Source organism: Lepus europaeus, chromosome 17, assembly GCF_033115175.1.
Source record: "Lepus europaeus isolate LE1 chromosome 17, mLepTim1.pri, whole genome shotgun sequence".
Classification (NCBI taxonomy): Eukaryota; Metazoa; Chordata; class Mammalia; order Lagomorpha; family Leporidae; genus Lepus; species Lepus europaeus.
Window position 1 is genome coordinate 29,357,559 of NC_084843.1, and position 19,775 is coordinate 29,377,333.

The 19,775-nt window shown below is 44.3% G+C and overlaps 1 protein-coding gene across 1 annotated transcript in view; it reads left to right on the forward strand.

Moving 5' to 3' along the window:
* Positions 1–19,775, forward strand: part of LOC133775679 (cytochrome P450 2C23-like) — a 36,975-nt gene that overhangs the window by 9,072 nt on the left and 8,128 nt on the right. Inside the window, exons 2-7 of the mRNA XM_062214139.1 lie at positions 714–876; positions 8,877–9,026; positions 9,588–9,748; positions 10,138–10,314; positions 14,922–15,063; positions 17,487–17,674. Coding sequence (XP_062070123.1) covers positions 714–876; positions 8,877–9,026; positions 9,588–9,748; positions 10,138–10,314; positions 14,922–15,063; positions 17,487–17,674 — 981 coding nt within the window. The remainder of the gene's footprint in view (positions 1–713; positions 877–8,876; positions 9,027–9,587; positions 9,749–10,137; positions 10,315–14,921; positions 15,064–17,486; positions 17,675–19,775) is intronic.

A 19,775-nucleotide genomic window follows, 5' to 3' on the forward strand; every position in this document is an offset into this window, starting at 1 on the left:
CAGTTTGTGCTCCAAAATACAGAGTATTCAGAGGAACAAAGGAAGCAAGTTTTGTTTTCTGGGACATAGAAAAGAGTAAAATATGACAACGTTCTCTACCATTTATGGGGAAAGTGACAGAAAAGAAAATGCAGAAAGGAAAAGGAAGGGGAAGGGGGTGGGAAATGAGGAGGCGAACGAAAGAGAAAACTCAGGGAGCCAGAAGAGAAACACTAAGTGGTGATTTTATTAACTATTTTCTCTTAGAAGTAAGCATCATAAAAAATAGGGATCAAATTAATATGCAAATGGATTTTTAAATATAATTTGTAATTTATTTCGAAGATGAACCTTCTCATATACCATTACATATCCTCATAAGACTAATTTCAAATGGTTGCTTTAAGTTCAATGGGATGGATATAAAATAAGTTTGAAAATCAACCTCCAATTGTTGGCTATTTTACTGGTTTATTTTTCCTCTTGTAACAGTATAAATATGTGGATTTCAGCTATACACAAAGTTTGACACAGTATAAATGCTTAGTAAAATACTTGCTGAGTGGTTGCATGTAAAAATGAAGGAGTGTATGACTCCCTGGGGATACGTCAGGGTGAGATTCCTGAGATGGAACTGATGGAGCAGAGGCTAAGTCACCTGTGAAATTATTTGCACCTGTACCTCCAACAGATTTCACAATACAGCTTATGCAACTGCTTGCATCTCTTTCCAGTTGGCCAAAGAGTATGGTCCTGTTTACACCCTGTACCTTGGACCCTGGCGTACCGTGGTCTTGCATGGCTATGACGCGGTGAAGGAAGCTCTGATCAACCAGGGTGATGAATTTCAGGACAGAGGACGTTTTCCTATTATTGATGATACCCTGAAAGGATACGGTATGTTTCAAATAAAAATACAGGTTAATTAACACCTGAATATTTGGGAGAAAACCTGATAAATTGTGAAAAAAGATCCTTTCTATAGTAAGCAGCTGACTAGATGCTACAATACTACAATGCAGTCTGGCACTACCTACCCAGAGTTGCCAGGCTAAGGGCACAGTCCCCAGTAAGACTGCCCCCACTTCTGATGCCAGCTCCCAGTTCAAGGGTCCCCATGTCACCCACTCTTCTGACCAGCAGACTGAAAACTCAGGGGTTCCCGTGTCTCCCTCAGGTTCAGTCATCTGTAGGATGACTCACAGAACTCAGGAAGGTGTGTGCTCACCATCACAGTTTTATTACATTAAGGATAGAAATGCAGAGAGACACAGAGCAAGGTCTGAGAGGGTTCCGAAGCAGAGTTCTGTATCCTGTTGCTGAGAATTATGATGTGTTACCCTCTTGGCACATCCACATGGTCACCAGCCAGGAAGCTTACCTGAGCCTTGGTGTCCCAGGTTTCGGCAGAAATTTCTTTCCATGTGTGAAATTGCCCATGTGATTGAACTCAGTTTCCATCCCCTCTCCACCCCAGCTCAGAAGGTCAGGCTTATAGCACCTGGCTCAACCCTCTAAACAAACTCTCTAGGGGCTCCTCATTTCGTTGACATGCATGCAAGTGTGTTCCAGGGATCTACCAGGAATACTTGAGCAATTCTAAGGTCTTAGGATCTCCCACAGGCTAGGGTCAAAGATCAGACAAACTCTGATTACATAATAGACACTCTGAAAGCTCTGCTGAGATGAACATCAAAACCAGACTCCAAATTCCCTGTAAGTTAATTCCGTAAATATCATTGAGATAAAAACAATGTGAGAACCTTTTGAAATAAAAATCATTAGCTAGGGGTTTAGGGAGATGGAAAAGCCAGGCTTTGGGATGTAGTTTCATGCTCTGGGGTGTGGTACAAAGGATATGGTGGTACAGTGCCAGCTACCACAAACAAATAACCAGATATAGAAACTACAGCCTAGTTTGTGGAGGATGGAAGAAGATGGAGGGTAAGATCCAGGAGGTACTGCACAGGGAGCTGAGAAGACACTTGGAAGTTAGATATGTGTAACATATATTCCTTTATACGTATAAATATATCATAAAAATTTTAGGATAGCCTGAAAGTCTCCCCTAAACCACTGAAAATTACAAAACTAAATCTTTTCAAAGCATATTAATGAATCACTAAATATAACATAATATACCAAGTGCAACAAGAGAAGTGATTTTTGATCTTTCTCACCTAAGGTCAAAGTATATATTTGTTCAACTAAAGAAACAAGCCTTCCTTCTACTAACTACTTTTTTGCTAAACAAGTTGGTTACATTAGCTGTGTGTGTGTGTTTCAGTTAATTTTTATAAAGATTTTATTTGTTTGAAAGTTACAGAGAGAGCACACACACGCACACACACAGAAAGAGAGCGAGAAATCTTCCATCTGCTGGTTCACTCCCCAAATGGCCACAGCAGCCCAAGGCTAGGCCAGGCCAAAACCAGGAGTCAGGAGCTTCATCTGAGTCTCCCATGTGGGTGGCAGGCACCCAAGGACTTGGGCCATCATTTGCTGCTTTCTCAGGCCATTAGCAGGGAGCTGGATTGAAAGTGGAGCAGCTAGGACTTGAATCAGTGCCCATGTGGGATGTCGTTGTCACAGGTGGTGACTTTACCCACTACACCACAACATTGGCCTCAATGTCAATTCATTTTTAAGTGGAGATGAGACTGCTGGGCTGCATGGAGCTATCAGAGAAGTAACTGATATAAAGCTTAATAGTTTTTGCAACTGTGAGAAAATTGGTTTCAAAGCTTCCTATGAAATTCTTTTTATACATAGTCTTTTTTATTTTTTTAAAGATTTTTTTTTATTTGAAAGGCAGAGTTAGAGAGGGAGAAACAGAGAAAAATTGATCTTCCATCTGCTGTTTTACTCCCTGAATGGCTGCAATGGCCTGGTCTGGGCCAGGCCAAAGTCAGGAACCAGGAGCTTCATCTGGGTCTGCCACGTGGATTGCAGGACCCCAACTACTTAGGCCATCTGCTGCTTTCCTGATCGCATTAGTAGGGAGCTGAATCGGAAGTGGAGCAGCCAGGACTCACTGGCACTCATGTGGGATGCTGTTTTTGTAGGCAGTGGCTTAAACGCTGCACCACAACACCAGCCCCCACTATGAAATTCTTAACTACTCTTATTTCCATGTAATAGGAACCAATAATTTGCTCTTTCTTCCCCTAACTTTCCTATTCTGGAAAGTAACAGAAAAGAACCACTCATTGATATTTTAGTTTTCTTTCTTTCTTTCTTTCTTTCTTTTTTTTTTTTTTAATTTTTGACAGGCAGAGTGGACAGTGAGAGAGAGACAGAGAGAAAGGTCTTCCTTTTGCCGTTGGTTCACCCTCCAATGGCCGCCGCGGTAGCGCGCTGCGGCCGGTGCACCGCGCTGATCCGATGGCAGGAGCCAGGTGCTTCTCCTGGTCTCCCATGGGGTGCAGGGCCCAAGGACTTGGGCCATCCTCCACTGCACTCCCTGGCCACAGCAGAGAGCTGGCCTGGAAGAGGGGCAACCGGGACAGGATCGGTGCCCCGACCGGGACTAGAACCCGGTGTGCCGGCGCCACAAGGCGGAGGATTAGCCTAGTGAGCCGCAGCGCCGGCTTAGTTTTCTTTTTGTATTAGTTTCTTAGGGCTGCCATAACAAAAATTTGGGGAGGCTTTATGACAACAGAAATTTGGTGACTTTTTCTCATGATTTGGGAGGTTTTGTTTTTAATGCTTATGAGCTCTGTGGGTCAGGAATTTGAACAAGACACAGTGCAAATGGCTTTGCGGCCTGGCCACACACCCATTATTTTTACAGACTGAACAGCTGCCAGTCATTGAAATGGCTGAGAGCTGAAATCCTGTGGAGTCTTCTTCACTTAGGAATCTGGCTTCTGGGGGGGGGGGGGGGCATGACCCAAGGCCAGGGGCAGCAACAAGAGACTCTCCACATGGCTTGGGCCTCTCACGGCTTGGTTCTTGGAATCCAGAGGGAGCTTCGTGGGGCCCGAGGCAGAAGCTGCATAGCAACTTCAGACCAGGCGTCCACACATAGGGCCACATTCTCGCCACTATGAGCAGTTGCCAACAACCAGCCCAAGTCCCCAGGGGAGGTGACAGCTTTCCCTCTGGATGGGGAAACGGTCACACTGTGGAAGAACATGAGGGATAGGAGATCTTGTCAGCAAGTGCATTTGGGGAGTGAACCCATGGATGGAAGCCTCCGTCTCGCATCCACCAGGAAGTGTGACATGACACAGCCACAGCTACTGTTTCCTGAGCTAACGCCTTGCTTTTCAACCTCCAAAACTGTGAGCTAAGTCACCCTCTTTTCTTTAGAAAGCAGCAAGCTTCCGGTCTTTTGTTAAGCCCCAGAAAACAGACTAATCCAATGCCCTTCCTCTGGACCCACTACTCTAAAAAAGCCCAGAGAAAAAGCAGCAGCGTAATAGAGCTGTTAGAGCTGCAGAAGACCACCTCTCTCTAGGAAGATGTGTGCAGGGAAAACCCAGAGCCAGCTGGAGAGATACTAGCAAGGTCTCCTTACAGGAAACTGAGGTATTGCACTGAGAGTAGCCACAGTAGCAAATTTCGAACCCAGACTAGCTATGGGCTGGGTTAACTAAACCCCCAAACCAAAGGTACAACAGAAGGAGACACTCTTCTCAAGTGTAAGTGGAAATTCACAAGGGCAGACCATATTCTGGGTCATAGAAAACCTTAACAGGTAGTAGGCGTGAACTTGGCAGTTAAAAAGCCTGTGTCCCATGTTGGAGTCCCTTGATTCAGTTCCTGGCTCCGGCCCCTGACAGTGCAGATCCTGGTAGGCAGCAATGATGGCTCAAGTAACTGGGTTCCTCCCACATGGGAGACTGGATGGCGTTGTCGTCTCCCAGCTTCAGCCCTGGCCTAGCCCTGCGGTTGCAGGCGAGTGGACGGGATGCCTCTTTCTCTCTCCTCCTTCCTTCCCTCCTCCCTCCCCCAGTTTCCTCTCCCTCTTCCTCCTCCTGTCTCCCAGCCCCTCCTACTTCTTTTCTCCTTCTCCCTCTCCTTCCCACCCTGTTGAAAAAAAATTCTTAACAAATTGTAAAGAGTAGAAGTCCTATAAACTATATTATCAGATTATAGTACAACAAAAATTGAAATAAATGAAAGGAAGCTGCCAGGAAAATCATCTGATATTTAGAAGTTAAAAAATACTCTTTTAAGTAACTGTGGATTTAAAAAGAGGGCTTGTGGAAATTAAAATATTAAATGAAAATTCTCTAGTATATGATAATATAGCATTATATTCATATACTTAAAAAGAATGATTTAAAATAATAACCTAACTTTCCTCCTAAGAGACTAGAGAAAGAAAAGCAAGTTAAACCTAAAACAAGTAGAAGGAAGAAAATAAGAATAGAAGTCAATGAAATTGAAACAGTAAAAACAGAAAAATCCTAAAACTGAAGACTGGTCCTTTGACAAGATCAATACAATTGATAAACCTCTAGGAAAGCCAAAGAGAGATAGGAGATGAGGAAGGGAAAGACAGAAAGAAAACTCAAGTTATTGATATCAGAAATGAAAGCAGAAATACCACTGTTGACCCCACAAACATTAGAAGAATAATATAGAGCCGGCGCCGCGGCTCAGTAGGCTAATCCTCCTCCTTGTGGCACCGGCACACCGGGTTCCAGTCCCGGTCGGGGCACCGATCCTGTCCCGGTTGCCCCTCTTCCAGGCCAGCTCTCTGCTGTGGCCAGGGAGTGCAGTGGAGGATGGCCCAAGTTCTTGGGCCCTGCACCCCATGGGAGACCAGGAGAAGCACCTGGCTCCTGCCATCGGATCAGCGTGGTGCGCCGGCCGCAGCGCACCTACCGTGGCGGCCATTGGAGGGTGAACCAATGGCAAAAAGGAAGACCTTTCTCTCTGTCTCCCTCTACTGTCCACTCTGCCTGTCAAAAAAATTTAAAAAAAAAAAAAGAAGAAGAAGAATATAGAAATATTACCAATGATTCTATGTCCACAAATTCAATAACTAAGATGAAATTAACCAAACCAGTGGTGTAGCCATTGCTAGGGTTTCTTTGTGTGGCTGGTTGGGCAGGTATTTCTTTTATATGAACATGTATGAAAATTCACTGCATAAAGATGATGGTCATCAGCTGTTCAAAACCTGGGTTTTATGAACACATTAGGTCCCCCCCAAAGCACCTGAATTTGAGGATCGAGTAATAGAAGGTAAATCCAACTTTCCTCTGAAATGGATCTCGCCGCTGCTGCCTGGCCACACCCCCTCAGTTACTGTCCTGTGTTTCTCTCGCTTCTCTAAAGGGACAATGCTGATGACTGAATCACGTCCTTTAGGAACCTAACTTGAGAAGTTATCAAAGATTGATGTATAAGTTATGAACAAGAATGTTCACAGTGGTAATATTTTTAGAATCCTACCTGATGTATAGAAGGAGATCACTTAATATTTATTAAGTAGAATGAATAGCAAAAACCTGGATATATCCAAATACCTACTTTGAAGATTAAATAAGTAATTTGACCAAATGTATACTTGCTTTTTGATTTAAAAGTGATGGAAAGACAGCATTAAAATTTTTTGAAAAGATAGAATACTTCTAAAATCATAGATAATAATAGCAGTTATAAAAGCTAATATTTGTGAATACTTTTTATGTGCTGAATACTCTGCTAAGTATTTTACAAATATTATGATATTTATTCAACACCATGATCACATGCAGAAAATACTATTTTTGGGTTTCCATTCTTCAGATGAAGTTGTTGACACAGAGAAGTTAATAACTTGCCAAAACTAGAAAATGTGGAGCAGAGATTTTCATGGAGTGTGCTTAGTTCTAGAGCCCCTGACTACTAAGCACGCTGCCCCAACTCACTTTTGTCCCGTGCTCTCAGATGTTGCCTATACATGTGCACATTTTAACAGTTGTGATTATATGATTCAGAAATGTTTGTATACTGCTGTCTTCTAAAATATTAACACATCTGATATTTTCACATAGTTTTTTTTTTTTTAAGATTTATTTTATTTATTTGAAAGAGTTACAGAGAAAGGTAGAGACAGAGAGAGAGGTCTTCCATCTACTGGTTCTCTCCCCAAATAGCTGAGAGGGCTGGAGCTGAGCCAATCTAAAGCCAGGAACCAGGAGATTTCCCATGTCTCCCACATGGGTATACGGGCCCAAGAACATGAGCCATTCTCTGCTGCTTTCTCAGGCACTTTAGCAGGGAGCTGGATCAGAAGTGGAGCAGCTGGGACTTGAACCAGCGCCCATATGGGATGCCAGCACTGCAGGCTGTGACTCTAACCCACTGTACCACAGTGCCGGCCCCTCCACATAGTTTTCATAATCACCATTTTCACAGTTGCTTACTTTACCCTAAGACTGGTTAACTAAGATTGTGTAAACTCCTATCCTATTATTAGGATTGAGATTGTTTGCAAATTCCTTAATATAATATTGTAGTATACATCATATGTTGAATTCTTTGTATAAATTTTTCAGAGAGTAATCAATAGATCAAACAAATTTTAATAGTTTTTGCTGTATTGCATTAATTTCCAAAGTATGTTGTAATGTGCAAAGGGACCAAATAAATGTGCCACCTTTGCCACAGGCTTGATTGCTCTATAATTTTTTTTTTTTTTTGACAGGCAGAGTGGACAGTGAGAGAGAGAGACAGAGAGAAAGGTCTTCCTTTTGCCGTTGGTTCACCCTCCAATGGCTGCCACGACTGGCGTGCTGCGGCCAGCGCACCACGCTGATCCGAAGCCAGGAGTCAGGTGCTTCTCCTGGTCTCCCATGGGGGTGCAGGGCCCAAGCACTTGGGCCATCCTCCACTGCACTCCGGGGCCAGAGCAGAGAGCTGGCCTGGAAGAGGGGCAACTGGGACAGAATCCGGCGCCCTGACCAGGACTAGAACATGGTGTGCTGGCGCCGCAGGCGGAGGATTAGCCTATTGAGCCGTGGCACCGGCTGCCCTATAATTTTTTAATGCTGGCTAATTTGATGGATGTGAAATGAATATTTAAATGATTATCAGTGTTGTCCTTGTAATTTGATTTTGAGTAATCTGGCAGCTGAAGATTCAGAGCAGTGAGAGAGGAAACTAGTTTGAAGATGGTTATAACTTTTTAGATTCCTAAAAATGTCATAACCTGAAGTATGGCGGCATGACATGGCTTGGCAAGATGAGAAAGACGGTATAAAGAAGGAATCAACAGGGTTTCGCAAATGTAGGGAAGGATCAGGAAGGACGCGACGTGAAGATGCACCCGGGATCTGGATTTTGGAGCACTAGAAACTGATGGTGCATTAAGAAAAATAGGGGACTCATGATCCGTAACTGGCTTTGTCCAGAGGAAGAAATAAGAAACCATTGGTGCAGAACATATGCATTCCTTTGCTTCTTTGTGTTCAGATTAGAATAACATTAGCTATAGTAAATTTTGAGGAGAACAGAAGCGTAAATCCTGTAGTGGTGTGCTTTGAAGTTTCTTACCCTGTAATTGAGAAAATCACATATAGAACTAAAGCACAAGGTAAAGATTAAGGGTAAAACCAGAAACCCAAGAAATAGGTTTGTGAGAACATGTATGTATGTATGTATGTATGTATGTATTTTTAACAAAACCAGATGGAGAACCCTTCCACACCGGGGAGTATTCTCCACCTGTCTGTGGCTCCCTTGGTCCGGTTCCACCCTTTCTGCCTCTTGCTGATCAGAGCTTGGCTTTTATTTTCTCTATGTGACATACCTTTCAGCTGAACTCCAGAGCACGTGTGTACGTTGCCAGCTCTCAGTCCCTGATGGGAGGCAGTAGAAACCTGGTGAAGGCAGACACAAGCTAACAGCTTTAGGGAAGGTTGCTCTGTGATGCCCACTTTTCCTGCTCTTCCCAGGAATCATTTTCAGTCACGGAGAGAGGTGGAAGCACATGCGTCGCTTCACCTTGATGACCCTGAGGAACTTTGGCATGGGGAAGAGGAGCATCGAGGAGAGGGTCCAGGAGGAAGCCCGCTGCCTGGTGGAGGAGTTCAGGAAAACGGAAGGTGAATCCCTGGCCATGCCCCTGGGGGGGCGCTGGGACGTCCTCCACACGCCTCCCGTGGGAGTCACTGTGTGGCCCAAGATCTGCGCTCTCCTCGGGGAGTGGGCTTGGGGTAAAGCCAAGGGAAGGAAACAACTCCAGAGCTATGAGGTCCCCTCCTGAAGGCTTAAGATGCATTTTTTCCTTATTGCGAAAATGAGGCCAAAAACCAAGCCTCAGAATAAAGATTAAAGAGAGTAACAAAACATTTACACAGGATCCAACATATCATAAATGCTTATAATACTACTTGCTGCTATTACTACTATTATAGTACATACATAATAACAATATGTATTATCAGTACAATATAATACTACATGGCGTATGGGGTCATATGCTATAATAACACTAACATATAAATTGTAATTAGTAGCATTACAAGATGCTTATATCCCAATTTGGGGAATTTTGGAGGAACATAAAGTGTGTGTATAAATCTGACGGGAGGGCAGCCCAGTTCTTGAGATCCTAACGCAGGATGATTAAGAGTCTCTGTGTCAGAACTCTCTTTCCCCGTCAGCTCAGCCCTTTGACCCCACCTTCATCCTCTCTTGCGCTCCCTGCAACGTGATCTGCTCCATCCTCTTCAATGAGCGTTTCCAGTATGAGGACAAGACGTTCCTCTTCCTCATGGAGTCCTTAAAGGAAAATTTTAAACAAATCAACTCCCGATGGTGCCAGGTAAACCCACGGTTGGATCTGTGTTTGTGGTGGTTCTCCTTGGCCCGCGGGTAGCCTGTAGGCAAAGTCAAGGGCTCCTCCCCTCCATGTGGGTTGAATGAATGGCAACAAAGTCACTTAGGCCAGCATCCACTGAAGCTTGGCCTCAGCTTGCCCCTGTGGGTTTCCCATGCAAAAGAAGACAGAGCATCCCGGTGGCTTATGTTCCCTGCCGGGCCCCTCTATGACTGTGGGTTTGACCAAAGGTGGGAAGAGCAAGGAGATGGGAAGGGGCTGCTCTTCTCTGTGGGACGCTCACTCCCTCTCTCTTCTGCGTGGGCGCTGTGCTTGGAAACTCTGCTGTCTCCTCACAGGCTGCAGCACTGCTGTATTTGCTTCCATTTTTTCAGATTTATAATCTCTGGCCAGCACTCATGAGGTATTTCCCTGGAAAACACAAAGAATTCTCAGAAAGAATTAATGACGTTAAATACTTTGTTCTGGACAAAATAAAGGAACATCAAGACTCCTTGGATCATAATAACCCTCGGGATTATATTGACTGTTTCCTCAGCAGAATGGAGCAGGTACTGTGGTGACTTTCCCTGGTGCTGTTTTTTTGCTCCACGGAAATACATGAGTACATAATCACACCGTGCATGTAAGTATTTTTTTTTTTAAAGATTTATTTATTTATTTGGAAGTCAGAGTTACACAGAGAGGAGAGGCAGAGAGAAAGAGAGAGAAAGAGAGGTCTTCCATCCGATAGTTGGTTCACTCCCCAGATGGCTGCAATGGCCGGAGCTGTGCTGATCCAAAGCCAGGAGCCAGGAGCTTCTTCCTGGTCTCCCACGTAGATGCAGGAGCCCAAGGACTTGGGCCATCTTCTACTGCTTTTCCGGGCCACAGCAGAGAGCTGGACAGGACTTGGAGCAGCCGGGTCTTGAACCAGCGCCCACATGGGATAACCCACTGTGCCACAGCGATGGCCCCATATGTAATTCTTGATATTTGCATGGCTTGAGACAATGGAGCACTCTGTTATCATTAATAAGGGAAATTTTTAAATCATTCAAAAGGCCCTCTTTTTCCTCTATGACCTCCTGCACTTAGACATGAGGATTTAAATGTTCTTAATAAATATTTAAAATGAGCTATGTAACATGTACATATATAGATAGTTCTGAACACATACGTATCTTGGGATGGACAAAACATTTTCTCTACAGATCATTTACACTTACAAAGTCAGACATTTTTGCCACAGTGCCTTTCCTGATAGCATGTCATAGACCAACACATTAGAAAAACTGACTGTGGAGTGGGCATCGGCATACTGGTTAAAATGCTGCTTAGAACACCTGCATCCCACGTGAGACTGCCTGGGTTCAGGTCCCAGCCCCGCTCACCATTCCATTGCCCTAGGAGGCAGCAGTTCACACCTCAAGTACCTGCCACCCAGCTGGGAGACCTTGATTGGATTCTGGCCTCCTGGCTTCTGTCCGGCCCCACCCCAGCTGTTATGGGCATTTAGAGGAATGAACCAGCAGGTGGCAGATCTATATGTGTGTATACGTGTGTGTGTGTGTATGTGGCTCTGCCTTTTAAAAAATAAAAATGAATTCTTTTTTTAAAAAAAGAGTGGAAGCCATTCTTTAAAGAAGCTGTATTTTGACGTAGGAACAATTTTGCTTTTTAAAATTGGCGCTAGATGGCCGGCGCCATGGCTCAATAGGCTAATCCTCCGCCTGTGGCGCCAGTACCCTGGGTTCTAGTCCCAGTCGGGACACTGGATTCTGTGCTGGTTGCTCCTCTTCCAGTCCAGCTCTCTGCTGTGGCCCGGGAGTGCAGTGGAGGATGGCCCAAGTCCTTGGGCCCTGCACCCCATGGGAGACCAGGAGGAAGCACCTGACTCCTGGCTTTGGATCAGTGTGGTGCGCCGGCTGCAGCTGCCATTGGGGGGTGAACCAACGGAAGGAGGACCTTTCTCTTTGTCTCTCTCTCTCTCTCTCACACTGTCCACTCTGACTCTCAAAAAAAAAAAAAAAATGGCGCTAGATGAAGGATCCTAAAGCAAATACAGTATGCATTGACTGTAGGTTTTATTAAATATACTGAACAAGTGTGGCATAGCCACCCATCCTCAGAATGCCACTGAACACAAACAGCAGCATGATGAGAAAAGCATATTGAAATGAATAAAGACATGTAACAATTCAAAATCTGAATATTATTCTTAAAGCCCTATAAAATTAACACTATTTATATAGCAGTTTCCCAAATATATATGAATGAAAGAAAAATGCCACTCAGCTATGACATAAATATGCACACATTTGATGAATGATAACCTGTGTGGTCTCCTTACATTCAGGAAGGGCTGATTTGGATAGCTTAGCCTGATTTTCTTAGAAAACATGTCTAAGGAAAGAGAGGCATTTAGACGCATTCCACTTTCCAAGGAGGTGTACTGAGACACTATTCATTCTGCTCTATACTAAGACCAGATGTTTTTCAGGGTGGGAGAAACATAGCCAGGCTATTACTCCAATCATTTAAAAGTGTTTATTTAGGGCCTGACACTGTGGAGCGAGTTAAACCACTGCACTGGCATCCATATCAGAGCACCAGTTCAGCTCCAGGTGCTCCGCTTCTGATCTAGCTCCCTGCTAATGTGCCTGGGAAAGCAGAGATGAGCCAAGTAAAAAGGGCCTCTGTCACTCACACGTAGGCCCAGGTAGAGCTTCTGGCTTCTGGCTTTAGCCTGGCCTAGCCTAGAACATTGCAGCCATTTAGGGAGTGAAGCCGTGGATGCAAAAATCAATCCCCCCCGCCCCCCCGCTGGTTCACTCCCCAAGTGGCTGCCAACAGCTTCGGCCAGGCCGAAGCCATGAGCCAGGAGCGTCTACTGGGTCTCTCACATGGGTGCAGGGACCCAAGCACTTAAGTCATCCTCCACTGCCTTCCCAGGCACATTGGCAGGGAGCTGGATCAGAAGTGGAGCTGCCAGGACTCGAACCAGCACCCATAAGGATGCCGGTATTACAGACAGCAGCTTAACCCTCTGAGCCACAGCGTCAGCTCAAATATTTTTTTTAAAAAATGAAGATAATGGTAGACTACCTACTACTTAAATCATAGTTAGAACATAAATGAAAAATATTTTGACATTTTCTCAAATATTTTCATCATCAAAGATTTTTATAATCGGGCTTTTTGTTATGAGGGAATTATTTAAATGCTTAATATTCTTGACTCCAGATAAAGGCAGTAAGGACTCTAGGTAGGAAATAAAAATGTGCAAAAAAATTTGCACTTCTCACCTAATTTTATTTTTTCTTTCAAACTAATATATAATTATCATTTTAGAAGTCATTCCATTTTGAAGTGAACAGAAAGAATGAAACAAAGCTACAAAAGAAAAACTCGATTCAGGGCTTTAAAAACGAGGTTAATTTTTTAAAAGATTTATTTATTTGAAAAACAGAGTTTACAGAAAGAGGAGAGCAAGTGAGAGACAGAGAGAATCTTCCATCTGCTGGTCCATTCCTCACATGGCTGTAATGACCAGAACTGTGTCAGGCCAAAGCCAGGAGCCTGTAACTCCATCCATCTTCAGTGTGGGTGCAGGGACCCAAGCATTGGGATCATCTTCCACTGCTTTCCCAGGCACATCAGCAGGGAGCATGATGAGAAGTGGAGCAGCCAGGATTCCAACTGATACTCATGTGGAATGCCAGTGCCACAGGTGGTGGCTTAACCCACTGTATCACAATGCCAGCCCCTGAAGTTAATTTTTAAGACAAGTACTTTAAATACTTTCCTCTCAAGTTTAAAAGCCTACCAAAAGACTCAGCAATGGAATTTTAGTACTGTTAAATTTGGAAAATTGTTATTGGCTTAATTAGTTTCATATCATTAAACATTCAATTATCCAACAAATTCTAGATGCCAATTTTTGTGCTGGGACTTGGGGTGGGTGGTGTTGGGCATACAGCAAAGATGACTTAATTTCATTTTAGTAAAGTAATTTTAAAATAAAAACCTTACAACTTTTAGGCCCTGGATAAACATTTATATTCTAAATGTTAGATCCCATGTAAAAATTATGATGCAAAGTGTCCCACTTAGAAATTCAGTCTTACTACTAGAAGTGCTATTAGTAATAGTGCATATTGTATGAGAACAGGTGGAGCTGGGAGTGTACAAGTCTGTGTAAGTGAAGGGAACTGACCGTGAACCAATGATCTATTCTAGTCTTTTTCATTAAATATAACTAGAACATACCATTCATTGAGTATTTGTGGGCGTGAAGCATTGTTCCAAGAGTATCCATTGACTGTTTTGTTGTAATAGCCTCATAGGATATGTTCTATTGTTGTACTTGAGCAAGTGTAAACAAAGGAGCACCACGCATTGATAAAATTTGATGGTCCTTTATTGCCGGCAGTGGAGAGTGGGCTCATGCCCTAAAGAACTCTCGACCCTGAAGCCCAAAGCAACAGGGTTTATAAAGGCAAAAAACACAAAATTGGGAGGGGAATTCATGGTTGTTAGGAACAGGGGGGAATACATGGTTACTGGGGTCAAGCTGACCTAAAACCTATGCAATACTAGTATCAGTTATAATCTTGACAATACCAGTTACGATCTTAACAATTCCAATTATAATCTTGACATTAATCCAGGTATTGGTTTTAATCATATGTAGGACATAGACAAATTAACCCAGGTGCAGCCTATCCACTTCCAAGCTTGAGCGATCATGCTAGGGGGTTTCTATGCTCTGCCACGTGTGATGTAGTGGACTGCTATTGTTCAACTGTTTTAGATCATAGTTTCAGACCAGAGTCTCGCGGTGGGGGAGGGGAGGGCACCTTCCCAGAATGGAGTCTCAAGTGCTCCAAAATGGAGTCCCTACTGATCAAGGTGTTACTTCACTATTTCTTAGTCCCAATTTCACAGGTGGTGAAACTGAGTAAGAAAATCAAGTCACCTACCAGGGACACACATCTGTGCATTGGCTACCCTGGAATGTGAACCCAGAAATTTGGTTCTATGTGTGTGTGTGGTTTTTTTTATCCCCTACACTCCAGTACAGAATGAATCTGATTAATAGTGAGGGGTGTGATGGAATTCTGATAAGCCGTTGTCTTCTCTTCCCCTCATGAGCCATTAACTCTATCCTTTGTAGGAGAAACGTAACCCAGGGACTGAATTTGACTTGGAGAACTTGGTAGTCTGTGGATCAAATCTGTTTACAGCGGGAACAGAAACAACCAGTTCCACCCTGAGATTTGGGCTCTTGCTCCTCATGAAATACCCAGAAGTGCAAGGTACAGTAAATATCCTGGTGACCAAATGAAAGAATAGCTCGTGGCCCGGAGGAGGGTGGGGTTTGTGCTGCTGCTTCTGGATTGCTTTGCTTTTACTGTGCAAAGGACCCTTCGTTGTGGTTTTAGTTTTGTGGGTCAGAATTATGTCTAATGATGCTGATTCGGAAAAGAGACATTTAAGAACACAAAGACCTTCATCTGTGTTTAAAAACAGATGGGAGATTCTGCATGCCAAATCTCACATATAAAATACATTGCCAAAAACTAGGCCTCTACTGGATGAGGGGCATGTGGCTCTCTGCTGGATTCTCTTCTGGGCCTGTGAGTTCCTGACTGTGTGGCCTGAAACAAGTGCTTTTCATCTTTCAGACTTCTGTTTTCCCTCTTTGAAAGGGGACCAAGGCCGGCGCCGCCATAGCTCAATAGGCTAATCCTCTGCCTGCGGCACCAGCACACTGGGTTCTAGTCCCGGTCGGGGCGCCGGATTTGTCCCGGTTGCTCCTCTTGCAGTCCAGCTCTCTGCTATGGCCCAGGAATGCAGTGGAGGATGGCCATTGGGGGGTGAACCAACGGACAAGGAAGACCTTCCTCTCTGTCTTTCTCACTGTCCACTCTGCCTGTCCAAAAAATAAAAATAAATAAAATTAAAAAAAAAAAAAGGGACCAAACTCCCAAAGGGAACTTTTAGTTTCAATATAATTTTGAATTAAAATTTAAAAATTGAGTTGTAGTAGCTGAGTAATCTTAAATACAGGCCACAGGAAGCCAGCTTTCCTATAGCACAATAAGGTGATGCTTGCCACACCCACCAAACGTGTAGGAGGATGGGTGAAGCTGCCATGAGTCTCCCACTAGAGTGGGGATTAAATATTTGCCCAACACAGATGTGGTATTGTGAAGTGTATATTTGGTCTTTGTCTCCTTTTTCTGGTCTACAACTCCGGAAATCCTCGGGATCTTCCCAGGAGCGTCTGCTCGTGTGCCAGTCAGTCGGCTGACGGCTGGCAGCTCTTAGGCAGCTGCAGAACAGGGACTGATCACTGAAAAGATCCAGACAGGATTAGATCCCCACCCCTCATCCTCCAGGGAGGGGGGAGAGGTGTGTTAAGGTTTTAGGGTTGGAAGAAAGCAAGGAGGCCACTAGTTAAAATGGAGAAGACTTTACTGGGGGGGGCATCATGGGAGGAGGTGGTGGTAAAGAGAGTCAGGGTTTGCAGCCAGGCTTATTCTGTTTGAGCAGCAGGCAGAGTCCCTTCTTAAGCAGCCTGCTGGGGGCGGTGCAGAGCGCAGCATGGCCGCTGATAGGGTGGGGGTGGTGCGTGTGTGGAGAGGCTCCTCAGTGAGGTTTGCACTGTATCGGCTTTGTAGTTTGCTGCCCCAGGTACAACAAGCGTTCCTCTAGCTTTAGATTGCCTGCGCCCCGTTTCATTGATCCTGGGGATTAGGGTCCAGTGACCTGATGGGTTCTATCAGGCCTCAGTGATCTAAAAGGTTCTAACAGAGTTGAAGGGTGAGTTGATCACCAGTGGCCAAGGATTTAATGGACCCTGCCTGTGTAATGAAGGTTCCATGAAATCCGCAGAGGACAAGGAAGTGTTTGGAGAGCACCCGGCCAGGGGAACTCCTGGAGGTGCTTGCGGAGTGACAGCAGGCATGCGGGCTCTAGAGGTGGCGCATTCCCCAGACCTTGCCCCATGGTCTCTTCATCTGTATCCTTTGTAACGTCCTTATGATGAACTTGCAAATTGTCTTCCTGAGTTCTGTGAGCCTCTCTAGCAAATTAATCCAACCTAAGAAGGGGCTATGGGAACCCTAATTTATAGCCAGTCGATCAAAAACATAGATAAAATACCCTGGGCTTGCAAATGCCGTCTGAACAGGGTATGTGTGGGAGGGGCGAGTGCTGGGGCCTCAATCCGTGGGATCTGAGACTGTCTCCAGGTAGACAGTGTCAGAACTGGACTGAATTGAGACTGCCCAGTTCGTGTCCACTGCTACAGAATTGATTGCTTATTTGGTGTGTTGGGGAAAACCCTGGCAGAACTGGTCACAGAAGTCTTAGGTGTTGACGGTTGAGCGACAGTGCTTTTTCCTCTCACAAACTGCTTTTGCGGGAGTTGAGGAATAAGCCATAATCCCTGCCACGTAGGTCCTCTCCTCACCAGTACAGGAGAACAAACCAGTTAAGGCAAGAGGCGGAGGACATACCTAATGAGCCTTTATGTTTTGCAGTGAACTCTTTGGTGTTTGCTGCAAAACAGAGAACAGAAATTCCATCAAGGGGGGAACAGTGGGGCGCTTGGCAACATGTCTTTGACCTTGGGAACCTTTTCTAGAATACTTCCTGTCACACAAGGCAAGCATTTTCAGGGCATTTCTAGGTCTCCAACCACAGGTAGTATTTATGGTTCATTTCTCTGCAGCCAAAGTTCAGGAAGAAATCGATCGTGTGATTGGACGACACCAAATGCCCTGCATGAGTGACAAGATGAAGCTGCCCTATACGGAGGCCGTGTTGCATGAGATCCAAAGATATATCACGCTCCTTCCTTCCAATCTGCCCCATGCTGTGGCCCAGGACACGAAATTCAGACAATACGTCATCCCCAAGGTTAGCTGCATTTGGGAAAGCTGGCTGGAGAAGGGGCGCTGTGGGACCTTGGTGGGAGCTGGCAGAGGCTTCTCAGCCGGCTGCTGGATGAGAGGCGTAAAAGTCACAGAGCGAATACAAGACCAGAATTGCACAGCTTGGCTTCAGATCCCTTGTTGCTACACACAGCACCCTCAGGCCAATCCAATACCTCTGGGGCCTTGTCGGCCTTCCTGGAAGGAGGGAGGCTGACCTTTCCGAGGCCCCTTCCTGCTCGCCTATCAAATGTGTTAGGTGAAGCGTGATTCCACTGTTAACAGTCTGATGGGAACAGAAGTCTGATTTTTCATGACAGATGGAAAAGGGAGGGAAAGGGATGGGAAGGTCCTGTGGATGTGGGTAATCAGGTGTCACCCCCTTTATTCCTGGCTTCTCCTCCCTGAATCTCACAGAGATCTGGGGGTGTTGTTGCTACTGCAGATTAACATTTGTGAAGTGCTCAGCCCATGCCAAAAGGTTTACATTCAATGGGATGTAGTCAGTCTTCTGTAGGGATTAAGGATGTGTGAGCTTTAAATTTAAATTCCAGAGGATAGAAGAGGAAGAAAAGTTGCCTAACCTGACCAAAATACTATAGAGCAGCCATGAATATCACTTACAAATATGAATGCAAAAATCTATCGACACAGATCTAAATGAAATTGACACGTAGATCTAAATAAAAATATCACTCAACTAACACAAGACTGTAATTGGGAACAGAGTGATGGCCCAACAACCTTTTCTTCCTATCTTAAGAACATTCAGTATATAAATAAAATCGGGGGAGGGGAATTGTATGAGATGCCATTTGTACAGAAAACACTTTCAGCAATATTCAACGTTCAGCTTTGGTATTTAAACTCCTAGTGAAATAGGAATATCTGAATACCTTTGTAGTCAGAGAAAATGTATCTCTCAAATCTTGCTTATTGATGAAAGACTGGGAGCAAAAGATAAGTGTGGCTATCCACTAATAACAATATTATTAAACTAGAATTTTAAAAAAGTAACAAAAGATAAAAAAATTTAGAAGATGAAGACAAAATTTGTAAGTGATAGAATTGCACTAGAAAACAGAAGTAAATAAACTACAGTACCACTGCACAATATAAGAAATATGCAGTGGTTGAGTATAAATTTGTCATTTTAAAAAATCAGTTGGTACCCTATATAAAATGAAAACTATTTTTTAAAATAGCATGAAAAAGTATACACTGAAAAATTGACAGAGGTAGAATACTTAGGAATAAACTAAATAAAAAATTTTAAATATTAATAAGATGTTAAATATTTTAAATAAGATCTTAAATATCTAAAAAAAAAAAACCCTAAAATGTTAATGAGAGATAAATTTTTCTTTTTTTTTCTTTCTTTTTTTTTTTTTAATTTTTGACAGGCAGAGTGGACAGTAGAGGGAGACAGAGAGAAAGGTCTTCCTTTTTGCCATTGGTTCACCCTCCAATGGCCGCCGCGGCTGGCGCGCTACGGCCGGCGCACCGCGCTGTTCCGATGGCAGGAGCCAGGTGCTTCTCCTGGTCTCCCATGGGGTGCAGGGCCCAAGAACTTGGGCCATCCTCCACTGCACTCCCTGGCCACAGCAGAGAGCTGGCCTGGAAGAGGGGCAACCGGGACAGGATCGGTGCCCCGACCGGGACTAGAACCCGGTGTGCTGGCGCCACAAGGCGGAGGATTAGCCTACTGAGCCGCGGCGCTGGCTCGACAGATAAATTTTTCAAAAAATTCAGACAAGTTGTGTTTGGGTAGGAAGATATCCCCGAATCAGTCTATACATTTGTAAGACCTTAATGAAAATATCAACCAGTGATTTTCTGGAACTAAACTAACAGATTCAAATTAAACATGGAATATTAGGAGTGGGCATTTGGCCTAGCAGTTAAAATGCCCCCAGGACACCTGCTTCCCATATCGGAGTGCCTAGGCTTAAGTCCTGGCTCTGCTTTTGATTTCAGCCTCCAGCTAATGTGCATCCTGCGAGACAGCAGATGTTGAATCTCTGCCACTCGTGTGGGAGATCTGGATCGAGTTCTGAGCTCCTGACTTCAGCCTGGCCTAGCCTTGG